This window comes from Symphalangus syndactylus, chromosome 8, assembly GCF_028878055.3.
Source record: "Symphalangus syndactylus isolate Jambi chromosome 8, NHGRI_mSymSyn1-v2.1_pri, whole genome shotgun sequence".
Taxonomy (NCBI): Eukaryota; Metazoa; Chordata; class Mammalia; order Primates; family Hylobatidae; genus Symphalangus; species Symphalangus syndactylus.
In genome coordinates this window covers 138514038-138540552 of record NC_072430.2, presented here as the reverse complement: position 1 = coordinate 138540552, position 26515 = coordinate 138514038, and the positions used below count along the sequence as shown (strand labels likewise).

The 26515-nt window shown below is 42.9% G+C and overlaps 1 protein-coding gene across 2 annotated transcripts in view; it reads right to left on the bottom strand.

Annotated features, from left to right (window-relative positions):
* The window catches only part of TRPM8 (transient receptor potential cation channel subfamily M member 8), a 160822-nt gene that overhangs the window by 54739 nt on the left and 79568 nt on the right, over window positions 1-26515 (bottom strand). Inside the window, exons 6-14 of one of the 2 annotated variants that reach the window (XM_063645322.1) lie at window positions 25876-26032; window positions 24210-24387; window positions 20636-20808; window positions 17034-17208; window positions 15909-15976; window positions 12911-13108; window positions 9060-9162; window positions 7833-7951; window positions 2008-2298 (exon numbers count right to left, since the gene is read on the bottom strand). In XM_063645322.1, the coding sequence (XP_063501392.1) occupies window positions 2008-2298; window positions 7833-7951; window positions 9060-9162; window positions 12911-13108; window positions 15909-15976; window positions 17034-17208; window positions 20636-20808; window positions 24210-24387; window positions 25876-26032 (1462 nt within the window). Of the gene's footprint in view, window positions 1-2007; window positions 2299-7832; window positions 7952-9059; window positions 9163-12910; window positions 13109-15908; window positions 15977-17033; window positions 17209-20635; window positions 20809-24209; window positions 24388-25875; window positions 26074-26515 lie in introns of those variants that run through there. The other variant, XM_055291029.2, reaches the window with a different exon arrangement.

Here is a 26515-nt window from a genome sequence, read left to right as displayed (position 1 = left end):
TAAAAGACAAAGTACAACTAGATGAAAAGGTATAAAGGGTGAAAAAAGCCCTGACAGCAATTTGAAAACTGAATGACTCCTGACAGGCTGACAGAAGGCAATTCCTTCTCATATAACTCTGTTTCTCTTCTAGAAAAAAATTCTTCAAACTAGATTACAACTTTCCTATGGCTTAAGTTCAATTATCCCAACATAAAACTGTGGCTTATTTCTTTGGACTGTTATTCAAACATTCGATGCCTAACCTATCAATTAGAATCCCAGCTCCTTTCAACATTCTGTACCTTTCAAGGGAAACTTTTCAGATAGAAAACAACTAAATGGATATAAGTAATATATTCCTTTTCAACTTCTTTACAGATTTTACCAACGTATAAAATGCATGAGGCATATTATGCATATTGCAGAGAAATTTCACATGAATATAGTCGAACAGAAGCTCTTTAGACACTTCCAATTCCTGCAAACACCTAGTGCATTTAGATTTTTGCAACACACATACACACACTCTAAAAATTCCATGATTACAAAAGATAATGACCTAGTTTGGGTTTCCCCAGAAGAAATCTGAGACAAGGATTTGAAGCAAGTAGTTTATTTTGGACGCGATCACAAGGAAACCAGTGGAGAACTGCGGAAATGATACCAGAAAAAAAGGGAACCCAATAAAAAGTGCATTATCAAGTCAATTATCTTGGTGGATGACTAGAGATTAGCCCCACTAGCCAACTCTAGGAGCCAGAGTAGAGCACAAACCTTAAAGTCAGCTCCTTCAAGTGGAGGTATTTGTACACTACTGGGCTCTGATCAGGACAAACTTTCGGCAAAGAGTTACAGGTGCTGGCAATTGGAAACTGGGCCTTCCTATACTCAAAATGAGAAGTCCTGTGGGATTATAGGTGTTACAGGCACAAAATTGTCTCAAGTGAATATCCAGATTTATCCCTTTGAAAACATGCACTTCCCCTTTTACTCACAAAAGAACACATGTCCATTCTTCAGTCCTTCACACGCATGGGCAGCAGGCAGCTATTTTAAGCAGATCATGGCCGGTTGACTACGACATGAGCATGTAGCTATTTGATTGCCCCATTCTCTGTTAGATACCTTCAGAAAGTATACCACCCCAAGCTCTGCAACTAAGAAAACCTGAGGCCGGGCACGGTGGTTCACGCCTGTAATCCCAACACTTGGGAGGCCGAGGCGGGCAAATCACCTGAGGTCAGGAGTTCGAGACCAGCCTGGCCAACATAGTGAAACCCTGTGTCTACTGAAAATACAAAAATTAGCCAGGCGTGGTGGCTGATGCCTGTAATCCCAGCTACTCGGGAGGCTGACGCAGAAGAATCGCTTGAATCTGGGAAGCGGAGGTTGCAGTGAGCTGAGATCAGGCCACTGCACTCTAGCCTGGGCAACAGAGCAAGACTCTGTCTCAAAAAAAAAAAAAAAAAGAAAAGAAGAAAAAAGATGCCGGGCACAGTAGCTCACACCTGTAATCCCAGCACTTTGGGAGGCCGAGGCGGACAGATCACACAGAGAGGAGTTCGAGACCAGCCTGGCCAACATGGTGAAACCCCGTATCTACTGAAAATACAAAAATTAGCCACGCATGGTGGCAGGTGCCTGTAGTCCCAGCTACTCAGGAGGCTGAGGCAGAAGAATTGCTCGAACCCAGGAGGCAGACATTGCAGTGAGCTGAGATTCGGCCACTGCACTACAGCCTTGGTGACAGAGCGAGACTCCATCTCAAAAACAAAAAAAAGAAAAACTGCCAACTAGTCTGAAATACAGTGTAGTATAGAGCATAAAGCAACACATTAGAAATAGCAGAGACTCACCCTATAGACAGACGCCTTATCTTAAGTAAAGGGAGTTAAAAAAATTAACACTGTCAGTGTGTTAAGTATTTTATGGCAATAAGCTAGAGAGTAGGGAAAATGAAGATCTCTTAGGAGGGAAGCCTCAAAACATCCCACAACTCAAGCAGGCAACTCTCCCAGTACCTACGTGGAGTTCTATGTCCATCTCGTCCCGGCCATTTCTGTCTTCCTTCCGGAAGCCTCTTCGGAAGTTCGCAACCAGTTTCCAGACAAACGTGAGGAGGGCGTCATTATAGGAATTCTTGGCAATCTGCAGATTCCGGTACACGAGGGTGCTGAAGTGGTTGGAGAAGAGTTCAGTGAGGACATCATGGGTGAGAAACTTCCGCAGGTTCAAGCCGTTCTCCAGAAAGAGGCGGACAAACTTGGGTCTGTCCTTTATGAGAGCCGTAAACATGACTTCTTGAAGGTCAGCAGACTAAGGAGAAAGAATAGCGACAGTACTAACAATACTACAAAAATATGGTAAGGAAAACACTAGGCATTTTTATTCCTCAGTAGCACCGTATTTCCAGCCACAGAATAATAATATCTTCAACTTCTCTTTCAATCCTGTCTTGAGAACAAAGTTTATCTTTTTTCCATTTTAACACAACAGAGGATTACAGTTCAAACCTCTAAACAGGGGAATGGCATGGTGAAATCTTTGTCATCACCTAGATGTGAATTTGGATGTGACTTGGCCCCTTGCGAAAGTGGAGATAAATACACCCATGTAGAGATAATGTTGGTCAAAAATTTTCCCCAGTATTAGACATAGAGGAAACACTCCATCAGGGGGTGGGGGTGTGGGGGTAGTAGTACAGCTGGAACCACCTCTCTGAAGTCGACAGTAGACACCAGTTATGACCCAGACACAAGTGCTGTCTCTACGCTGCACTGAGATCTGCTGCCCTTCACAGATACCCAGGAACCTTCTATTATGGTGACTGCGTTCTCAAATACAGGTGTTAAAATAGAATGTTTCAAACTATATGCAAACCACATGCCACCAAACCAATGTCTGCTCATGTTACATACCAGTAAGTCACTGGAACACTTGACAATAATACTTGATTGTTAACTATCTCTAGCTCTACATTCTGGGCTTCTGACAAAATTTAGCCCATAGGAACTTATGGAGAATCTTAAGAAACATCACCAGCATTTTGGGAGGCCAAGATGGGAAAACTACTTGAGGTCAGGAGTTTGAGACCAGCCTGGCCAACCGGGTGAAACTCCATCTCTACTAAAATAACAAAACAAAACAAAACAAAAAAAAGCCAGGTGTGGTGGTGCACACCTGTAGTCCTAGCTACTCGGGAGGCTGAGGCACGAGAATTGCTTGAACCCGGGAGGCAGAGGTTGCAGTGAGCCAAGATCACACCACTGCACTCCAGCCTGGGTGACAGAGCAAGACTCCATCTCAAGAAAAGAAAAAAAAAAAAAAGGATCATTGATGTTTACTTCAGACACAGAAGTAAACACTGAGGCTTTGCCGTCAGTGGACTACAGGCCACTCTAGCTCTCAATTGTGTTCTGTGTGCCCTCTATAGCATTTCTTACAATTTTATTCCACTGCCAACATTTAAAAATTAGAAAGTTCATCAAAATCTACATTTCCAGCGTTAAGAGTTAAGAGTAAAAGCTGCCAGGCACAGTGGCTCACACCTGTAATCCCAGCACTCTGGGAGGCCAAGGTGGGCGGATCAATTGAGGTCAGGAGTTTGAGATCAGCCTGGCCAACATGGTGAAACCTCATCTCTACGTCTCTACTAAAAATAAAAAAGTTAGCCAGGTGTGGGGGCAGGTGCCTGTAATCCCAGCTGCTTGGGATGCTGAGACAGGAGAATCGCTTGAACCTGGGAGGCAGAGGTTGCAGTGAGTCAAGATTGCACCTCTGCACTCCAGCTTGAGTGACAGAGTGAGACTCCATCTCAAAAAAAAAAAAAAAAGCTGGGCACAGTGGCTCATGCCTGTAATCCCAGCACTTTGGGAGGCTGAAGTGGGTGGATCACCTGAGGTCAGGAGTTCGAGACCAGCCTGGCCAACATGGTAAAACCCCGTCTGTACTAATAATGCAAAAATTAGCTGGGCGTGGTGGCGCACGCCTGTAATTCCAGCTACTCCAGAGGCTGAGGCAGGAGAGTTGCTTGAATCTGGGAGGCGGAGGATGCAGTGAGCTGAGATCATGCCATTGCACTCCAGCCTGGGCAATAAGAGCAAAACTCTGTCCCCCTCTCCCCCACAAAAAAAAGAGTAAAAACCAGCAGCTCCAACAAAGTCAACATGGGAACCATCAGCGGGAGCCAAGGGGCAGCTGCTTCCCAGAGCTTTGGATCTCCAGCTCCCCACAGTCCCCACCACTCCTCCCTGGGACCCACCGGCCCACTTACTCTCTTACATTGCATGTCTGATCCCTGGTCTAGGTGGATGTCTTCTGCCCACAGCAGCATTAACGAGTTTTGTTCCTGCCTAATGTTGGTCTCATGGGGATCACACATTGCCTAGGGAAGGAGTTGTCCAGGGTTCCTTGAGTCCCCACATTGTGGATGCAGCAGGGCTCAGCAGGGGAAGAGGGGGCTACCTCTGGAACAATGGCAACTATGATTTCTCCTCTGTCCTCAAAGGAAGTGTTCCTCATGTCCAGCATTTCACTTTTCTTTCTAAATCCATTGGCCTTTCCACTGGTCACACACTCGCTAGCATAGGGCAGTGGTTCTCAAACTTTAATCAGAACCACCTGGAGGGCCCAGTAAATGCAGAATGCTGGGAGTCAATATTGGAATTTCTGCAAGTCTGAGGTGGAGACTGGTGATTTGCAAGGTAACAAGTGCCAAGGTTATTCCCAGACTGCCACCAGTCCACCTTGAGAACCACCAGCATATGGGAAGAGGCTTTGCCATCAGTGACATCTTCGCTTTCAAACTTTGATTCTACCATTTTCCAGCCATGTGATCTGGAATATTGTGTCTCTGAGCCTCAGTTTGCTCTTCTAAGAAATAGATGGTTGTGAGGATGAAATAAGCTAATGCAGGTCAAATTCCTTTCAGAGATTCAAGTTCAGAGCAGGCCCTCAAAAAACCATCAGCAACTCCCCCTGCCATGATACCCATGGAGCCCTGATTTAATAACCACAAAGGGGATCATCCGTGCTGTGGATTGGTATGACAGGCAAGTAAACACACACAGGGAAACTGCTTGGGCACTGTAAAAAGTCACAGAAATATTATCAACATTCCAGAGATTTTTATTTTTAAACAAATAATGCTTCATGTGTGCCAATGTTCTAAGCACTTTAGAAACATTATCTGATTTAATCATCATAACAGCCCAAGGAGGTAAGTACTACTATTATCGTCATCTCCATTTTCGGATGATCAGTTGGGTACTGGTAAACACTGAACCACTGGCTCTCTCAAAGAAAATAGAAGCCCTAATTTGTAGTGTTTGCTGATTCCTATGGTGTAAATACTCCCATTGTGGCCAAGTTTCAGCTACCAATGTGACATCACTAAACATGGAATCGGGAAGAGATGTGGAGTGGCTCACCATTGTATAGCATCTCCAGCTTCCAGATACAATACACACAATTGGCCTTCAGAGCAAAGGTAACGGTAAATGTAGTCAAATAATTTAACAATGATATGATTATTGATTACCTTTGTAATTCTATAGAATTCTATAAAATCGATGTAATTCTAAGTTTGAATAATTTAATTTTTTTGTTTTTTGGGGTTTTTTTGTGTGTTTGTTTGTTTTGAGACAAGATCTGGCTTTGTTGTCCAGGCTGGAGTGCAGTGGTGCAATCTCAGCTCATTGCAACCTCTACCTCCTGGGCTTAAGCCATCCTCCCACCTCAGCCACCTAAGTAGCCTGGACTACAGGTGCGTGCCACCACGCCCAGCTAACTTTTGTTTTTTGGTAGAGGTGGGGTTTTGCCATGTTGTCCAGGCTGATCTCAAACTCCTGGACTCAAGCAATCCTCTCGCCTTGGCCTCTCAAAGTGCTGGGATTACAGACATGAGCCACTATGACCAGCCAAATATAACTGATTAATAATGACTGTATTTAACAACCAACTCAGAAAATCTCTAAAAATTTAGCAGTTGGCTCTTGCAAGCCAATACAAGCTGGCTCTAACATGCCACTGTAGGAGAAAACTGAGGCATAGGGAGGTTAAGTAACTTGCCCAAAGTCATGCAGATGGGCTGGCTCCAGAGTCCATTTCCTTAGCCATTGTGCCCTTAACCCTTAACCATCTTTAGCTGAGTTAATAAAATTAAATGTACCATTCACGATGTGCCTAAGTTTATTTGTACCATTTGACCTCACTTAAATAGAACATTTCACACACAGTAATTCATTTATGAATCAATTGACTGGACCTACTTATAGTTCCACTTCCCTCCACTAATTAAAGCCTTGCAATGTGCAGCAGGGTTCATTGTACTACAAACACCACACACAAGATAATGTTTGCTAAAGGAATGAATAACTTAAAAATTCATAAACCATTATTTTATTTATGCTGCTCTCATTAAAACTGATCGCATGTTAATATAAATCGAGTCTTAGTCTTTGATTATACAACAATAGGCCTGAAAGTGTTTTCTGCCAAGAATGAAAGTTATGAAATATATGCACCTTCAAATCTATACATACATGTATAAAATTACATATATTATCACGGCCCCCTAATGACTGAAATTAATTTGGAAAAGCTGAAAACAAAGAAGCAGCCTTATAAAACTGAGTGTGATGGTTCATAATAATTTTCATTGAACAAGGCTCCTAGGGCTGACTGCACTTTAGTTGTACACAGGAGGATACTGCTGGAAAATGCAATCCTAACACACTAATCACATTGAAAAGTGAGAAAATGCAGTCTGCTAGAAAGAAAAAAACCCCATTTTTATTGCATGTGCAACTTCCATATTAAAGGTGCTCAGGTGGCTAGGGGAGTCCTGAGTTTCTAGCTCTAAGACAACAGACACCAATCTTTTTGGCACCAGGGGCCAGTTTCCTGGAAGACAATTTTTCCATCGACCAGGTTGGGGGGATGGCTTTGGGATGACTCAAGAGCATTACATTTATTGTGCACTTTATTTCTATTATTATTACATTGTAATATATCATTAGATAATTATACTACTCTCCATAATGTAGAATCAGTGGGAACCCTGAGCTTGTTTTCCTACAACTGGACAGTCCCACCTGGGGGTGATGGGTGGCAGTGACAGATCATCAGGCATTAGATTCTCATAAGGAGCGCACAACCTAGATCCCTCACATGTGCAGTTCACAACAGGGTTCACGCTCCTATAGGAATCTAATACCACCACTGATCTGACTGAAGGCGGAGCTCAGGCAGTAAGCGAGCAATGGGGAGCTGGTGTAATACAGATGAAGTTTCACTTGCTCGCCCACTGCTCACTTCCTGCTGTTCCTAACAGGCCATGGACTGGTACCCCTGCTCTAAGACATTCACTGGGGAGCGTCAGTCAAGTTGTTCTATTTGTCTCTTATGCATCTCACTAGGACAGTTCTCTAATCAGAATTTGGCTAGGCTGGTGGGGGCAGGGAGCAAAAAGAGTGCTGCCATCTTGATTTATAGCTGAGCTACTTTCAATCATCTAGTATATATTTTTCCCATACTTCTGCCCACGCACATCCAGGAGGAGATCTGCATCTCTACACCCAGATGGAGAATCACCCTCACGTTGCGGCTGAAGGCAGTGTGGAGTTGATATTATTTTATACCATTTATTTTTGTTATCTCTTCACAACAAACCTACTAAGTCAATGTTATGATCCCATGCTGCAGACAAGGAAATTAAGCCTCAGCAATCCAGAACAGAACAATCCTTTAAGACATTCAGTATTGAAGACCTTGTTGGAAATGGACCAGCCATTGCCCAGACCACTGTCCAGACCCAACACTGGAAAAACCCAGGAGAGCTTCGTGCTTACCTCCCATCGGCGGTCATTGGTGAAAATCTCATCATTGGCTAAGTCCAGCTGGTTCCACTCCAGCAGAAGCTTCAGCTGCCCGTTCCAGTTATCCTTGTCTTGCTCATTGGTGCTGAAGGCTGTAAAAGGGCAGGAAAAGACGCAACTCACCAAAGGCCCAGAAATAAGAGTCAGAACCATTCAGTGTGGCCAATTATCAGAGCTATTTGTCACAGGTGATGCTAAGCATGTTCTCTTACATTCAGACACTCAAACTGTCATTCACTCTATCTTCACTCATTCTTAACCACATTCTGTATGTCCCAAAAATAATGGGGATCAACTCAGGCTACAGTAATGTTTTTCCATTGCATATCCTAACAGTGTAATAATGGTATAGTAAAGGTTTTTTCCATAGATTCAGATTCCATAGTATTATATTTCAAGGCTGTATCTGACTTATGCTACAGCTAAATCTATGAAACAACAAGCCACCTTTCAACAATGTTATTCTTGTCTTTTCCAGAGCTAATATTTTCTGCATCTATGTATCTGTGCAGATATAATTCCATTTTAATAAATATCTTTATAACCAAATGTCTGGCAAGTACAATAAGAATAATTCTAATAAACTGCTAATGCTTTAATTGCACTTCCGATGTGCCTGGCTCTACTCTAGCTAATTTACATGTATCAGTCACACAATTCAAGTCTAGATAACCAAGGATCTATTTACTATGGGTAACATCCACTTTATGGAATTCTAAAGCAGCAAAGATCATGAATGAGAATTTTTTAACCCGAGGTTCATTCATAAGGCTCAGGAAATTTGTAAACCCCTGAAATTAAATGCAAAATTGCTTATGTGTGAAGTACGTGTGCATATGTGTACAAATATGTAGAATGCTAGGACAAAGATCCATAGTTTTGCCATATTCTCAAAGGAATCTGAGGCCCAATAAAAAAATCATTTTTAACCACTGTTAGAAATAGCTCTTTGGAGACTACTGTGATTGTGTTTGACCAGTATTTTAATGACATAAAAATTATTATTCTATCAAATACATATGACCAAGGAGATTCACCTCACCAGGGCAAGCATAGTTATTCTAGTTTCCAATCTGGGATCATCAAAATTAAGTACAAGTTTGCCTTTCAATAAAGCTGTTTTATAAAAGAAATGTACTCATGAAAAGCCACAGAAGGCAACACAAAGCTGACACTTCAAAAGGAGCTATTTTTACTCACCTTTGTATAGAGCGTAGGAGATGGCATTGCTCACAATTTCATCCCCAGCTTCTTCCATTTTAATAACTGTTAATAGGTGAGAACATTCGAGAATTTCTTTGAGCTGGCAAAATTAAAGAACAAAGTTGTCAGCCAACAGATTTTAGGCATGAGGAGCATAAACTTCTTTCTTTTTGTGAGAGATCTTTTTAAAAAGACCACCTGTAGTGGAGTTCCGGATCAGCTTCTCATTTCTGAATCGTAATGAGTCCTTGACTACAGTGAGAACAAAGTATTGGTTATACACGTATCAAAAAGCCCCTATCAAAAAGCTGAGAGCCTCATTTGACTACAGATGTGTGCATCTGTGTGCATGTGCATGTGCGTGTGTGTGTGTCACAAAGCTTGGCACATGGCAGATGCTCAGTTATTAAGTGACCAAGTAAATAAAGAAGGGACAACAGAAGACCATAGACACCATCCAAGTGTGCCCATAAAGATTTAAACAATAGGAAATAAAAGCTCAAATGCAAACAAGAAAGAAGGCTTGGAAACTGGAGAAACAGATTAAGAATTTTCTATATTGTCCTTTGTTATTTTTCTGTAATGTTTAATTTTAAGACATTTTAAAAAATAAAGAACCCCGTAATTCCAAGGTTATGAGCATTGGCAAGCTCAGTAGGAGCTTGGTGAGAAGGGCCCCTTCTAGCCAAGGGAGCAAGTCTGGTTTCCATTAGACTGAGTTTGAGGTAGTGGTAGGTTTCCCTGGCAACGTTTGGAAATAAGGATCTGGAACTGCAGAGGCTCGGCTGGGTGGGAGACGAAGTCTCAGGGTCTGGCTGTTTGAAGGTGGCAAGAAGAGCCCTTGGATTTGGAAATTAGAAGGCGAGCTTTTGAGGCTGCAGCTGCCTGGGAAAGGTGGTGATGGAGGTCTTAGTTCAAAGCACCCAGGTAGGTGATGAGGAAATGAATGAAAACTGCGGGAAAAGACCAACCATGGAGATTTTGAAGGAGAGGGTGGGCGGGGATGATAGCATGAAGGAAAGGCCCTCTTCATCTGTCTGCAGCCTTTGTTCAGGCTGAAGAATAGGGGTCCAGCTAGGACTGACGGAGGGGGAGGAGGGGTGAAGTTCCCAAAATTCTACGGCACAAGTGGAGGTGGGCAGTACCAAGCGCTTATTTTTATTTTCCTTTGAAATAAAAAGGAAGAAGAAGAAAATGAATATGGATACCAAGTAAACCGATGGGCCCCAGAGACGACCGCAGGGGCCCCCTAGCTGGGACTCCATCCTGCATACGCCTGCCTCCTCCATCCTCTGCCCCACTGCTGCCACAGTGAGCTCTCCTGAACACAACTCCCATCTCGTTTTTTCCCTGCTTGAAACCTTTTAATGATATCCCATTACACTTGAACAAGACCAAACGGGGCTCAGGGAGACTCCTGGGCTGGGCCCTCACAAGTTCTTGAGCTCCCACTCACCATTTCCACCCTCATGGCTGTCTTTCACTCCTCAGGCATGCCTCCCACCTCAGGACCTTTGCACTTGCTGTTCCCACCACCACCACAACCCCAGCCCCCACCTCGTTAACTCTCTCCATCCTTCAGATCTTGGCTCCCACGTCACTTCCTCCGGGAAGCCTTCCAGAAAGCCCCACACCAGGCCAGGCTCCCTCGGCACCTGCCTTTTTGTATCCATGTTACCTTTCTTCCAAACACCCATTTCAGCTTGCAGTTACATAATGCACTGTACTGTCATCACTCAACGTAAACCTTTTTTCAAATTCTGTTTTGTCTATGAGGATACAGACTGTTTCTGTCATGTACGCAATTCTTTCTGAAGTGCCTATTTCAGAACCCGGCACGCAGTATGTGCTCAACAAATATCTACTGAATAAATTAATAAATGAGAGTTAAAGATGAATAAACAAATGAATGATATCTAGATTGGTTGATAGACTGGAAGACTATGGAGGGTCAAGTTCTCGAGAAGTTGAGGAATAGGCATGGGGGAATAACCATGATGGCTTTTAGGAGAGGAAGGTGTGAGCCCAGTGGGAGAGGTATAACACGTCGCTTAGAGTGGTCAAGAAATTGGGAGTCCAGGTTTTGGGGCTGCTTGTCCACATAGTCAGTGAGGTCACCCAGGACTGCCCTGGAAGGTTGCCTAATTAATATTTGCATGAATGTGTACATTCATTAATTAATAACCCCACTCTTAAGCTTGGTCTTTTGGGAAATCTGTACCAACTGCAAAACCCTGTATGAGTGCCTAATTTAAATCCCAGACTAATTTTTATTATTGATGTATGTCTTCTGATTGACGTGATTGTAATTATAATACATCATTAGCATATATTCAGTATGAATATGAATTAGCTATGAATTGCAGAAAGGATAATATAATCAAAGAAGGTAGAATGTGCCTTTTAGCCTATTTCAGATGAGTTGCCTGTAACAGTTTTCATGAAGCAGAAATCAAAATCCCTTATAAAGGGTGTGGTAGCCCTTCAGATGGCCTCTATTCGTTGGACATGGCCTGGTCAAGACCTGGCAAGCCAACTTGTACAAGGAGCAAGAGGAAAGTCACTGAAGTGGACCTGGGGCCATCTTTGGTGGATAAATTAAGAGTCATCCGTTTCTTCCTCTATGGGGAACCCTGAACTGACCACTGAATTTATTCCATCCATCACAGGAAATGATGTTGAGAGTGGCAATCAATATGCAGTGTCTTACTTTGATATGTATACGTTGGAAATGGCTTACTTATATACTTTTTTTGATTGTTTGTTTTTGTTTTTTTCCTGAGATGGGATCTCACTCTGTCACCCATACTACATGTTCCCACCGCAAATCACTGCAGCCTCAAACTCCCTGGCTCAAGTAATTCTCCCACCTCAACCTACCAAGTAGCTGGTACTAGTACTACAGTCGTATGTCAGCATGCCTGGGTAATTTTTGTTTGTTTGTTTGTTTGTTTGTAGGGATGGGGGTCTCACTACATTGCCCAGGCAGGTCTTGAACTCCTGGCCTCAAGCAATCTTCCTGCCTTGGCCTCCCAAAGGATTGGGATTACAGACATGAGTCACTGCACCCAGCCCTGTTTATATGTTCAGAACTGACTCAAAGTAGTTAGGTATGAATGTTTAGAGAATCAAAAATATACAAGCACTTTGGAAAGGGAATGCTGCTTTTCCCAACCAACAGAATTCCATGGGGAGGAGCCTCATCAAAATTAGCCGCCTAGTCAATCTCCACTCTGTCACTTAGCCCTACTCAGGGTTGGGGAGCAATATTGGCCTTGCCCAGCCAGGCTTCTCCTTCTTCTCTCACTGGGCTTTGCTCCTTGCAAAGCACTAGTGCCCTGGTCTGCAGCTGCCACATCCAGCCCAGCAGGGAGGTCAGCAGGTGTCCGGGGCTGCCTATGTCGGGGTGGGCTCATCTGTCTTATTCTGAGACTTAGCACACACAGGTCCAGTGTTCTGCGCCTCAAGCCACCTCTTTCAGCTTTGCCTTCACCATCAGTAAGGCTAATATGTTTATCTCTTTTTGCCAGATTCTTGTGTCTATCTCTCTCCTGGACTTGACTAAGATATTACAACGTCCCAGTAAGAACATTCATATAAAACCATCAGTTTTCCCTTTTTTAGTAAACTCTGAAAAATGCAGTATCTCAAGTAGAAATATCATACACTTGGTGAGTCATGTAACCTATTGAACTTCAGTTTCCAGCAAGACACCTGTTGAGCCTCAAAGGCACGGAGAAAATACCGAACACGTGCAGCTGCTGGTGGAGTTGTGCGTTTAAGGCATTCTCCCTTCTCACAAACTTGTCTTATTTTCTCAGCCCTCACACATGGTCCTGACAACTTACCCATTTGATCCAACTCTCAGTCTCCTCCTCAAGCAGCCGGGACACCGTGCGGGGTAAAAAGCGCACCAGCTTCTCCTTGATGGCAGAAGATGTCAAGGCATCCTCCACCTCCACCAGGCTGGCGATCACATCAGCAATCTGGCCCGAGCCTTCCACCACCACACAAGGAATTTTACTTTTGATGGAGGTATTGATGGCCTGGAGGAAGGAGACAGAGTCAGGCAGATCAAAGAGACCTTGGTCCACAGAACCCAGCTCTGGACTAAGGTTCCGAGCCAAGCCGGAGAAAACACATGGACACATCCCTACACTTTTTCATTTGGGGCTTTTATTTTAAATCAGAAGCAAATCAAATGTTGGCAATTGCTTTATGAATGAGAAATGTAATCTGCTTTATGAAATCTTGTACCCACAACAAATTCCATAATAAGAACACATATGACTAGCTTAAGTTTTCCATAGATAAGTGCTTTAAAATATCCCTGTACACAAAATCGATCATTCCAAGTACTGACATAATAGATTTGAGTGACACGTATTAAGACTATATTCAGCATTATTGTTGATAGCTTATCTGAAACAGGTTAGTAGTAACCAATACTCATACTTTTAAGGTATGAAAATAAGTTAAAAACGGCAGCCACATGTTTTATGTGATGTTTACTCACATATTTCCCTCCTCAAATAATTTCCCCTGCCGCTGTTATTAAAAAAGAATGAAAATATATTTTCTTCCTGGATAAACACCTAGCATGCTTTTATGACCTTTATAATAACCGCAGAGGTCAGCAGAGGGGGATCATATTTTAAGGATTTTAATCACTGGACAGCAAGATATAGTAATCTACCTGGAGGTACGAAAGAGACTGAAAAGCACTTGTTTTTAGGTCTGAGTGCTTTCCTTAGAGAAGACATCACCCAGGAAGCCAGATGTGTGGTGCCATGATTGGAACCCACAGAGGATGAGAGTCACAGAGCAGGCTGGGGTCCCTCTGTGTGCCTCAAGTGTCTGCACCACAGGTGCTCGTGGGTGTGCTGATGGGGGCTGAACCAGGAAGAGATGCAGAGGCACCAGCTGGGTCTTTTCTTTTCTTTTCTTTTCTTTTTTTTTGACAAAGTCTTGCTCTGTCTCCCAGGCTGGAGTGCAATGGCACAATCTTGGCTCACTGCAACCTCTGGCTCCTGGGTTTAAGTGATTCTCCTGACTTTGCCTCCCGAATAGCTGGGATTACAGGTGCCTGACACTGCGCCCAGCTAATTTTTGTATTTTTTAGTAGAGACGGGGTTTTGCCATGTTGGCCAGGCTGGCCTCGAACTCCTGACCTCAGGTGATCCGCCCACCTCGGCCTCCCAAAGTGCAGGGATTACAGGCATGAGCCACTGCGTCCGGCCCTGGCTGGGTATTTTCTCCTAGTTCACTTCACCTCTCCTACCCCCGCTACTGTGGGTTGTTAATGGGCTGAGCAGACGGCAGTGGAAAATGCCATAGAAATGCAGTGCCCTAAACCAGCAGCAGCTTTCCAGTCTCCCCCTACACACTAGGCGAAGAAATCTTCATTCCAAATCTAATATTTGATCTGGTAGTATAATAAATGTAACCATATTTCAATGACTTTTTCTCCACCCCTCTTCCTCTTTGATGTGGCTGCTTTTTCAGATTTGAGCCATTTATGCTGGAGGTTGCAATTTTTTTGAATTTTTGGCGATCACCTTGGCAATGACCTTGAGCAGTAGGATATAAATAACTCCCACATGCTTAGCGTTCCAATAATGGAACACTAGGCATAAAAAGGTTTTAATACACTGACAATCACACACTGAAAAAAATCTCTATTTTAATGTTTCCCTGAAGATTTTTATTTAACCATGATCTCAATTGTACATCTCATAGTGGGTACTCAATAAATATCTGTTGAATGGATGAAGAAAAAGACCATTGTAACGTAAAAGAATAATGAGAAGTACTAGATGATGATTCCAGATAACTTTGCCAGCGCTTACTTTTAGCTCTAGGGATCTACTCTGATGAAGAGAGGGGAGAAGATCAAGGGTCACAGGTATCTTTAATCTATTCCCTGTCTTAGAGGTAAAATAGGATGGGTAAAAGCAGGAATATGCAAATCATTGCGGAAATTCATGAAAAAGATGAGTTAAAAATGTAAAAATTGTTTACAATACTTATTAAAATGCAGTCACACTAACTCCTTTTTTAAACTACCTATGGAGTACTATGCTTATTATCTGGGTGACAAAATAATCTGTATGCAAAACCCCTGTGACATACAATTTACCTATACATAAAACCTACATATGTACCCCTGAACCTAAAAGTTAAAAACAAATAAATAAATAAAAGGTTTTGATTCGAGTGTGTTCTCAAACAAAAACAAAACAAAAAAACGTCAAACAGAAGCCTGGCTGCAGGCAAGATGAACTCAGTAATGAGCCCATACAGATTGGCTGGGAAGTCAAATTCTTGTTCAGTTGCTCAATGTTGCAGGTGCAGAACCATTCAGGAAGTTTCCATGATCCCAGAATCACTTAGGGTTTGGAATTCCATCATGCGACATACCTGCATCCCCAGGTGGCATATAATGGGCCTTAGGTGGTCTGGAAACATCTGATTTGGGGGCAATCTGTGTGTGTATGATCACAGCTCATCTCAATGCAGATGGGGTGGCCATAGCTTTCTAACATATATGCTGGTTACAATCTTTAAGTCTCCCGAGTTAATGTCAACTCTTCTCTTTGGCAGGTTGATTGTCAAGGCCAACACTAAGTACACAGGTTATTCATGTCACTGAAATTCTCCTCCCAAATCTTCTTGATTGAGGAACAATCGGAGTCTGTTAGGGGAACAGTATGCGGACGGAAAACACTACCTACTTGCTGCAGTAAAATCAATTAGGTTAGATGAGATGAGCCCAAATCCCTGAAAATACAAATTTGTTGGATAGGCTTATTAGCCAACCTTCTAGAAAACTAAATCAGGACTCACTTTCAAAGTCTCTTTTCCACCTCCTTGGGCAAAACACACAATGGGGATCTTGCCGCCATAGTTGGAATCTGTAAAACATAAAAAGTAAAGCATATTTTGAGCTCACTGGAAATACTCAACTACCTCTGTGAAAAGTTGGACCAAGAGCTTCTGCCCTGTGAGCCTAGGGTGTGGAGAGATAGCTTCACATCTCACAGACTTGAACATTATCTACTCATTAAAGATGGATGAGTCTTTTCGCCCCACACTAGTAATAGCATGACATGGGTCATGTTGCAGTTTGTCATTGATATTTAATATACATATTTAAACACTTAAAGCCTGTGCATGATTTACCTTTGCACCTATAAATTAAACTAGGTTTAAGTTTATCCTTATAATAATGATGCTCTCCTATAATCCTGTGCTTGCTTGAGTGAGAACTTTGCGTAACTAGTGGTCTTTCAACAGAGTTTATTGCATATATAGTTTCTTCTTTCATGTATGTCCAATTGTGAAAGGAAAATAATTGAGAACATCTCCAACTAGTTTCTGTCATTATGTCTATCACTAAATCACAAGGTAATCTTGTTCCACGGCAGGACACATCTCAATACCCTGTCCACAGGAAGAGAGAGAGTACATGTCACTTAACCATGGAAAATAATGGCTTTCACTCAACTGTTGCATTCTTCTCTTGAGACCACTGTTTTCTGTTACTCAGAAGTAGCCAAGATTCAAAAAAGTAAACCATACCATTGTTAAACTAGCAGGTTGGTTTTATCTTTTCGATCCTAGCTAATTGCGTTGTTTCATAAACTCATATTTGTTATCGCAGATCGTATTTGTTCTTAAATGGTATCTACCAGAAGAAGACAGCCGGCTTTCGATACTGACAAACCACAGTGGAAGATGGCCGTATTTATCATTGCCTTTAGCATGTTGAAGGGTACATACCACAATGACCCTGGCAGAATCATTCCTGGTGTGTTGAAACAAGAAGAGAAATAACAGTTCTTTGGCAATAAAAATACCTGATCAGGCATGTTTCTCATGCATCACTCAACAGTTGGTAGAGATTGTTGTTGATGCTGTGGCTGCTGTGGTAATTGTACACATCTAGTGTCCTACTTCCTAACCACTGACCTTGAATAGTGCGCTCAGAGATGTACTTCTCTAGCTGATCCCGGAGCTTTGCTTCGACAGTGGGATGTCCATGACAGCCATTGTCCACAAGCAGCAAATGCGTGTGGTTGTTGTCCAGGATATACAGAGGATCTCTCGTGAAGTCATCCATAAGGTACTGGGCTGAAAAATAGCCCTGAAAAGTACAGGGAAACTTGTCTTTGAGATTGTATTATCAGTCAAGACACATGATGATATTTTTATGTATTCATATGAAAGCTAATACTTTGGGTTCAATTACATTATGCCTCCTCCCAGATTCCTAAATCCAGAGGGGTCTTAGAGATCTTATAGTACAGACTTTCTTTTAAATATGAGGAAAAGGAAGTTCAAAATGGTTGTGCCACGTGCTCATTTTCTCATAAATGGCCAGTGACAGTGTAAGGATCAGATTCCCAGTCCCATTCTTGGTTCATTGTCCTGTGCTCTTTTGCATAAATTCAACGAAATTGAAATTCAGCACTCAGGAAACTGTGTATGTGCAAATGTGTGTGTGTGTGTGTGGTGTATTTGTGTGTGTCTTGATACAGGTAGAAGCAGACATTGAAATGCACACATACATAGTTGTCTGGAATCTATCATATGCTGTGACCCACGCCAGGATCTAGGGATTAGAAAATGAATGAAACAGTCTTTGCAGTTGAGAAGCGCATAGCAACAGGACTACAAAAAGAAGTAATTAAATGGATACTTTGTTCCCAAAATACCAGAGAATAAAAAGCTGCTTCAGGAACATAAAGAAAGGAATCCTTACCAAAAAGGTTCCTCACTGTCAAGCTCCATTCAAAGGCATTTAGGTTTTAAAGTATCAGGGTTGCATTAAAAGGTGTTTCAATCTTAACTCCAAAAGTAGAATTTAATAAGTTTGAACAATAATATCACCACCAAAACTCACGGAGAACAGAAGGAAAAAACAGTATTCAGAAAGAATTAAGAGTTTTGCTGGTGATATTATTTTTTAAATTTATTAATTTGAATACTATAGTGGTTAAAAGATTGTGCACCATGAACCTGCCACTAACTAGATATGTGCATTAAGAAAGTTTCTTACTTTCTGTATGCCTCACTTTTCTCATTTATAATGAGAGGGGAATAGTAGTGCTTACCTCATAGTTTTCTTATGAAGATCAAATGAGTTAATATATGTAATACACTTAGAATAGAACCTAGTACATAGTAAGTGCTATTATATAAATGTTAGGTTTTGTTATTATGATTAATGAATTATTTATTAATTTTATTTTTACTAATAAAGGTATATGGCTATGCATTTCACTTTGAGTGCAGCTTTGGCCATACTGACATATTGATATATATTCTTAATATGTAATGTTTTTATTTGCATTGCTTTCTAAGTTATCTGAGATTATATTTTTGAAAGATCATTCTAGATCCAACATTTGTTTACCAGATGGTTGGGTGGTTGGTTGTTTCTTAATTTCCAAATGATTGGCACATTCTTTAATCTTTACATATTCATGTCAAGTTTTACTTGTTGCCAGGAAATGGGCTCTATAAACAGCCTCTAGGGAGATTTTGAAGTCTTTTCTCATTCCCATTCAGAGGTAAAAATACCTACATTTTCAAGGTTTTTTGGGAGTCTGTGAATTAACACATGCACTGCATCTACCATGGGGATAATTGTACAACACTACGTTGACTCCTATGCCCATTACAAATATTGCTAATAGATAATGGTATTCTTTCCCATTTAGCCTGCCATTGTCCTCAAAAGCCTGCTCTAGGCCACTCTCATCCCTGAAGTTGGCATTTGATGTGAAATCATTTTGCCATCTCCTGTTGGGCATCTAGTAATAATAATAGAAGCTACCATTCACTCTGCACAATTAGATAAATCAGTCCCATAACAATACAGGTTATTATTATAAAAGCTTGAAGAAGGGAACTGTCTCCAGACTATGCAGCTAGAAAAGGAATGATTACTCCAACCCCAACTTCTCTGTCTTCAAAACGTCTCCTCCTCCCCCTCTACCATGCTTCCTCCTTGAAGATGCACAAAAAAAAACACCTCCCACTCTCCCCTGCCCCTTATATATCTCAAAAATGGTAACCAAGACACAAAGATAAAATAATTCTAAAAGAAGAATCACAGCAATTCCAAAAAATCCTTAATATTTGCTGCTTCTAAGGAGCCCAGACGGGAGAAGGTGTAGCTTAAATGTGGATTTCTGAACATTTGGTCCAAAGCTTCTGGGCAGAGAACACCTGTTGCTCAAGAAGGTCCTCAACTACTAGAAATATTGTTTTCAAAATTCTACACTTGATACAAAACCCCATATGTCTACCTTGTATTTTTAGCATGAAATGCTCATTACTTTCTAAATATGTTCACAGGAAACATTTGTGGGTGGGCGGCGGGTGGTTGTCTCACAGCCTTCTTAATGCCCAATTAACCAAGGACAATATCCATTGATTTGAATTCCTGTGAGTGTAGCCAAGCAATCAAGACATTGCAGTTCTCATTGTTCAATTCCCACCTATGAGTGAGAACATGCGGTGTTTGGTTTTTTGTCCTTGCAATAGTTTGCTGAGAATGATGGTTTCCAGCTTCATCCATGTCCCTACAAAGGATATGAACTCATCATTTTTATGGCTGTGTAGTATTACATGGTGTATATGTGCCACATTTTCTTAATCCAGCCTATCATTGTTGGACATTTGGGTTGGTTCCCAGGAAAGGGAACATCACACACCGGGGCCTGTTGTGGGGTGGGGGTAAGGGGGAGGGATAGCATTAGGAGATATACCTAATGTTAAATGACGAGTTAATGGGTGCAGCACACCAACATGGCACATGTATACATATGCAACAAATCTGCACGTTATGCGCATGTACCCTAAAACTTAAAGTATAATAAAAGAAAAAAAACATAGCCATCCTAGTGGGTGTAAAAAAAAAAAAAAAAAAAAAAAAAGATACTGCAGTTGGGCTTGAGCCCTCCTGAGATGGATGTAAGCCATGGTTATAAAGAATGAAGAACGTAGGCCGGGCGCGGTGGCTCACGCTTGTAATCCCAGCACTTTGGGAGGCCAAGGCGGGCGAATCACGAGGTCAGGAGATCGAGACCACGGTGAAACCCCGTCTCTACTAAAAATACAAAAAATTAGGCAGGTGTGGTGGTGGGCGCCTGTAGTCCCAGCTACTTGGAGAGGCTGAGGCAGGAGAATGGCGTGAACCCAGGAGGCGGAGCTTATAGTCAGCCGAGATTGCACCACTGCACTCCAGCCTGGGCGACAGAGCGAGACTCCATCTCAAAAAAAAAAAAAAAAAAAAAAAAAGAATGAAGAATGTGACTGTGATATGAGATTGCTAAGAACACATTTTAATGAACAAAACAACATTCATTGTTAACTCTTTCCCAGCAGTTAATTAGGTACGTCATCCTTGTTTTCAATTCCTTTAAGGTCCCAAAGGCACTCCTTGAAAGGCAGACTTCCCCATGATCTGGCTCCATCACAGAGCCCCAGGGTTCAGGCCACAGACCCATGCCATGGTCTCTCTTCCATGTGACCTAGCAGACCTCCTCCTGTCCCACCCGTACCTCAGCATCGCCGTTCCTGATGAGGGTGTCCCGGTTGGAGACCATGCCCCAAGCTGCTATGCCAATGGCCACAATATTCTCCTCTGAACTCCTGCTGATGGTGTTATCCCTCACCACCTCCCCGATGTACTTCATCAGGCCATAATGGGTGCCTCCTGTGAGAATCCAAGCACCTGTCAACAAACAGGAAGACTAAATGGTCAACTGGCACTGGGCAAAGTTTCCATTCTGGGCTCACAGACCCCTAAAATAAAGTCCCCATCCTTGTAGGCATCAGGACACAGCACTGGCAGCTATGCCATATGGCAAGGGATAGGGGACCTCAGACAGTGCTCCTGAGAGATGTTCACTTAAAAATACAGATTCTTGGCCGGGCGCAGTGGCTCACGCCTGTAATCCCAACACTTTGGGAGGCCAAGGCGACTGGATCACGAGGTCAGGAGTTCACGACCAGCCTGGCCAGGATGGTGAAACCCCGTCTCTACTAAAAATACAAAAATTAGCCGGGCGCAGTGGTAGGCGCCTGTAATCCCAGCTACTTGGGAGGCTGAGGCAGGAGGATTTCTTGAACCCGGGAGGCAGAGGTTGCAGTGAGCCGAGATCATGCCACTGCACTCCAGCCTGGGCAACAGAGTGAGACTCCATCTCAAAAAAAAAAAAAAAACAGATTCTTGACCCTATTCCAGATCTACCTCATCAGGCTATCTGGGAGGTGGGTCCAGAGAATCTGTCTGTATCTTTAACCAGCCTCTAGAGGACTCTTATGGACAATGAATGTCTAACCAGAGCCTCTAAGCAAGTTAGGCAATGCCACCATGGTAAGTCGGGCACTCTGCTCCTGGACCCCCATATTGGTCGGATTCGAGTAAATCTTCTTTGGATGGCCTTTGTGTCAATAACTTTACTTTGCTTTATAAAACACAGTTTTGTACACTGGCCTTTTAAAGGTTTAGATCTGATTATCTTCTCAATGCTAAGGGTTATACGGGGTTTTATTGCTGGGGGGAGGGGGGCAAAGTAGAATAAATACAATACCTACAAAAATATTTTTTAGCATAAAACTAGAATCTAAAGTTGGAAATGACCCTAGTATAATATGCTGCCCACGTAGGAATGTACCCTCTGAGCGGTCGCTGGCCTCTCTGGATTAACTCTTGTAACAGAAGTGTCAGGAGCTGAGAGGCAGCCGCCTCCTCCAGTCATTAGAAAGCCCCTTTGCTGACTATCTCCATTCTCTAATTTTACTATGGTCTTCAGCAATGAGGAACAATTTTAGTCATCGCCACATCAAAGTCATTCCAATATTTTCAGGTAAGTACGATGTGATCCTAAGAAGTTTTACACCTGCTTCTTTTAACCAGTTCTCACGGGGCATAAATCCAGCCTCTCAGCACCCAGTCTCCTTCCTCTAGACAGATTTTGAAACCGAGAGCTAACCTAATTAAGCCTGCCAAACTTCACCTGCCTTGCTTGCTTTTAATTGCTTCCCTCTAGTTGATTTTAAAATCTGTATAGCTAAAAGTCATGTAGCCAAACAATATATAACAATATATAACTAAATCACCACTAGTTTCCTTATAGATAACATCTACGTCACTATGATAATAGTTGCTTAAAGTTGTTTTTCAGGAACTAGGGAGCTGCTCTGATCCAGTTCAAAACAGCTGAGAACATTGAGTCTTCAACTGTGCGTGCACAAATGCCCAAGAGATGACCTTTCGATGTCAGAGGGCCAAAACTCCTCCCTCAGATCATGCTAACACTGCCATTTTCTGAACAGATGTCCTATGAAGAGCCATGAACTCTGACCACACCTGCACAAACCACCAATTACCTCATTCCTTCTCCACTGCCTATCACCTTTCCCCACGCCATAGAACACCTGCCACTTTACTCCTTAAATATCCCTAATCCTTATCTTTAAGGAAGCAGATTTGACAACGTTCTCCCATCTTCTCACTGGGCAACCTTGTGAATAAATCTTTTCTCTTTTGCAAAACCCATGCTTACAGTGACTGACTTACTGCATGCACATACAGCGGGTATGGCTTCATATCTATTTCAGCCATTAACGTTCCCTTTTAAAATGAGACAATGGGAAGTGAAGGTAGAACTCCAAGTGGAACCAGCAACAATGAAACTATTCAAATTCCTCAGTCACTTCACTTCGTCTACATAGAAATAGGCGCCCCAGCCCAGGGACTTTTTGTCCGTTTTGTTCTGTTGTATTCCTAGCACATAAAACAATTTCTGGCACATCATGAGCATCCAATAAGTATATGTTTAATGAATGAATAAGGTGTGTTCAGGATTTAGCAGCAGCAAGGAAGCTGAGTTGCTCAATTTTGTAACAAAGTGACAACCCACAGTGTCCCCTCTGGTTGGTCAGGAAACTGAGAAAAATAAATGGGAAAAACAAAACAAAACATCTCAGTTTCTTCTTGACATTAAAAAAAAAAAAAAACCCACATCTAGATTACGACATGTTTCCTTAGTTCTACCGGTCAATATTAATTCTGCGTAAAAGAAGTTTTTTAAATGTTAAGGTTAGATAAACTGAATCTAATCATGAGAAAACATCAACCAAATCCACATTGAGAGACAGTCTACTAAGTAATTGGCCTACACTTTTCAAAAAACGTAATGAAAGACAAGGAAAGGCTAAGAACCAGTTCCAAATATAAGGAAAAAAAAAAACAAAGCTAAATCGATTTGGAATACAAACTGAGAAAAAAGAATGTTTACTCTAAAGGACCTTGTTGAGATAATTAGCAAAATTCGAGTATGAACCGTTAGGTAGCAGTACTGGTCCATGGTAACTGTTCGGGTTTGAAAATTGTACTGGGTTATGTGAGAAAACCCCCTGTTCTCAGGAGGTGCACGTTCATGTACTTAGGGCGTTAAGGATCATGATTCCTGCAACCTGCTTTCAATGGTTCCCCCTAAAATCATACGTAGATATTTATGGAACAAGATAAGACAAACGTAGGGAAATGTTAACAATTGGTGAATCTAGGTGAAGAATGTACAGATGTTCATTGCATTATTCTTGCAACATTTTGTAGATTCCAAATTTTTTTAAATATAAAGTTAAAAAGAAAGAAAATGCTAAGTGTTTCAAGTAACAAAGCCTTAGTTGCTTTGACCTCAATCAGACACTTACATGATGCTTACAATTTCTCAGGCACTGTCACTACTTTCAAAAGTGCATCACCGAACTCACAATTACAGACCAGGCGAGTTACAACCGTCCTTTCCAATTCGCCTGAACCGAAATTCTGGGTAAAATTTTACGTGTGTTAATAACAAAATGAAAATCTTACAAGATTAAAAAAAATTCCCTTAAGGAAGCACCTTAACGCTGATTTAGAGTTACTTTGTGAAGCTCCCCCACTATCTGCCAGAGCTCCGTGTCCATTCATTTGAGGATATGGCTTTCAATAAAATAATGATTAATCAGATGTTTCTAGCAGCATCCGGATTCTCCGGAGTTGCACACGGGAACTGCCTTCTCTGCTCCCAAAACTTGGTGCAGCCGGAATGGAAGCACCGCGGTCGCTGCTCCCACCCGCACCTTTGGACTGCGCGATGTAGATGAGCCGGCTGAAGATCTTGCGCATGCGCGGCTTCAGGGCGAAGTTCTTGGCGCCCCCGGTCACAGAAATGACCAGGTTGGGTGTTTTCAGGTGCCAGTGCTGGGTCAGCAGCTCGTAAAGGATTTCCGCGTCCGTGTCGCAGGACAGACGGATATACTATGCGGAGAGAAGCAGAAGCATCAGGATAGGCCTGTGTTCTCCTGAGGTCGGCGTTTAGCATCCCCCCCCAACCCCCAAGCCCACGCTTGTCTGCTTCCAGAAGAGGGGCGGGGTGGGGACAGCAGGGATCGCAGCATTGGGGGTCCCAGGCGGGCGCCGTGCCAAGGCCCCATGAGGAAGTGGAAGTGTAAAAGGAAAATAAATCTTGGGGCTCGAATATTCAAGCTAGGAACTGCTTAGGGCAAACCTGCCTCCCACTGTATTCAAAGTCACCCCTCTGCTCACCGAGATAAATGCACATCTGATTGCCTCCTTTGTAAAGGCTAATCAGAAACTCAAAAGAATGCAACTATTTGTCTCTTATCTGCTTATGATCTGGAAGCCCCCTCCCGTTTTGAGTTGTCCCGCCTTTGCTTCATGAGTTGTCCCACCTTTCCAGAAGGAACCAGCGTTCATCTTACGTATGTTGATTAATGTCTCATGTCTCCCTAAAATGTATAAAACCACACTGTGCTCTGACCACCTTGGGCACATGTTGTCAGAACCTCCTGAGGCTGCCACGGGCATCCCTCCTCAACCTTGGCAAGATAAACTTTCTAAATTAACTGAGACCTGTCTCAGATATTCAGGGTTCACAGAAGGAAAGCAGACCGGGGGGAGTGCGGGCACTGCGCAGGCCCCGAAAAGCCCCACAGGCCAAGTGGAGAACTTGAGACTTTGTCCTGAAGGCAGAAGGGTGCCTTGAGCCGTTTGAAGCTGCGTAGGAACAGGGTGGGCTTTACATTTAGGGAGTCCTCCAGCGGCCATGCTGAGGCCACAGGGAGGTGGGCAGAGCTGCGGGCAGCAAGAGAGGGTGCCGGCCCATTCCGGGGCAGAGGCCCTGGGGAGAGTCAGCAGTGGATGGGGCTGGGTCACCTCCCAGGGATGCCATGGGCTGGGTCACCTCCCAGGAATGCCATGGGGGTTTGGGAGATGAGAGGCCCGGGTCCTGCAGGAACAGCCTGTGGATGGTGCTCTCGTTGAGACTGGGAGCACGGAGGATGTAGGAGAGGCTATTTCTGATCATTAAACACCTTTGCAAAACCTTGGTGGAGAGCTTGCACAGTGAGTATGAAGGGAATGCATATTCAGGACCATATATGTACCTCAGGAGTACACAGAGCTAAGCAGTAGGGTTCACAAAAGCATTCATGCGGCCCTCAGTAGCAGTAGGGCTCAAGGTGGCTGTGACATGGATGCCTGCCTTGCGTGTGGACACAGGAGGCTAGGTGATAATCCAGTCCTTACCTGGTGAGTTTTCCTGTTGAGCATAGCCTAATAACTGCTTTTTGGCTTTTACAAGATGTATCTTTTTCTGCAATCATTTTTGGTGTTTACTACCCATCTCTCCTGCCTCCATCCTATTAGACAATTTCAAGTAAATCAAGGTAGCCCAGGTCATTTTGGCCTATGAATTAGCTGCCAAAGTAGAAAACCATTGCTTACCTTCCCTTTCTTCCCCAGTGTCTCAAACTGAATATCCCCAAAGGCATCCGTAGGAAATTCCTTGGTGTGTTTCTTGTAGTTCCATTTCTCGCTTTGGTTGATCTGGGTGCCTTCCATGTGCTGGCTCTGGGCATAGCCACACTTGCACACATTCTCCCTGATAAGCATGATGGTGTGGACAGGAAGGAAGGATTTCATTGAGCCTGCTTATGGAAACTGGCACTGTTAGCTTAAATAGACACACAAAGAATACTTTCAAGTCTTATTTTCAGACTGTTTTCATCATCTCAGTTGGTTGTGTAGAAACTAGTTTGATGTGGACGGGTGCAGTGGCTCACGCCTGTAATCTCAGCACTTTGGGAGGGTGAGGTGGGCGGATCACTTGAGGTCAGGATTTCAAGACCAGCCTAGGCAATGTGGTTAAACCCTGTCTCTACTAAAATACAAAAATTAGCTGGGCATGTTGGCGGGCACCTGTAATCCCAGCCACTCTGGAGGCTGAGGCAAAAGAATGGCCTGAACCCGGGAGGTGTAGGTTGCAGTGAGCTGAGATCGCACCACTGCACTCCAACCCGGGCGACAGAGCGAGACGACTACATCAAAAAAAAAAAAAAAAGCAAGCAAGAAAGCAAGCAAGCGA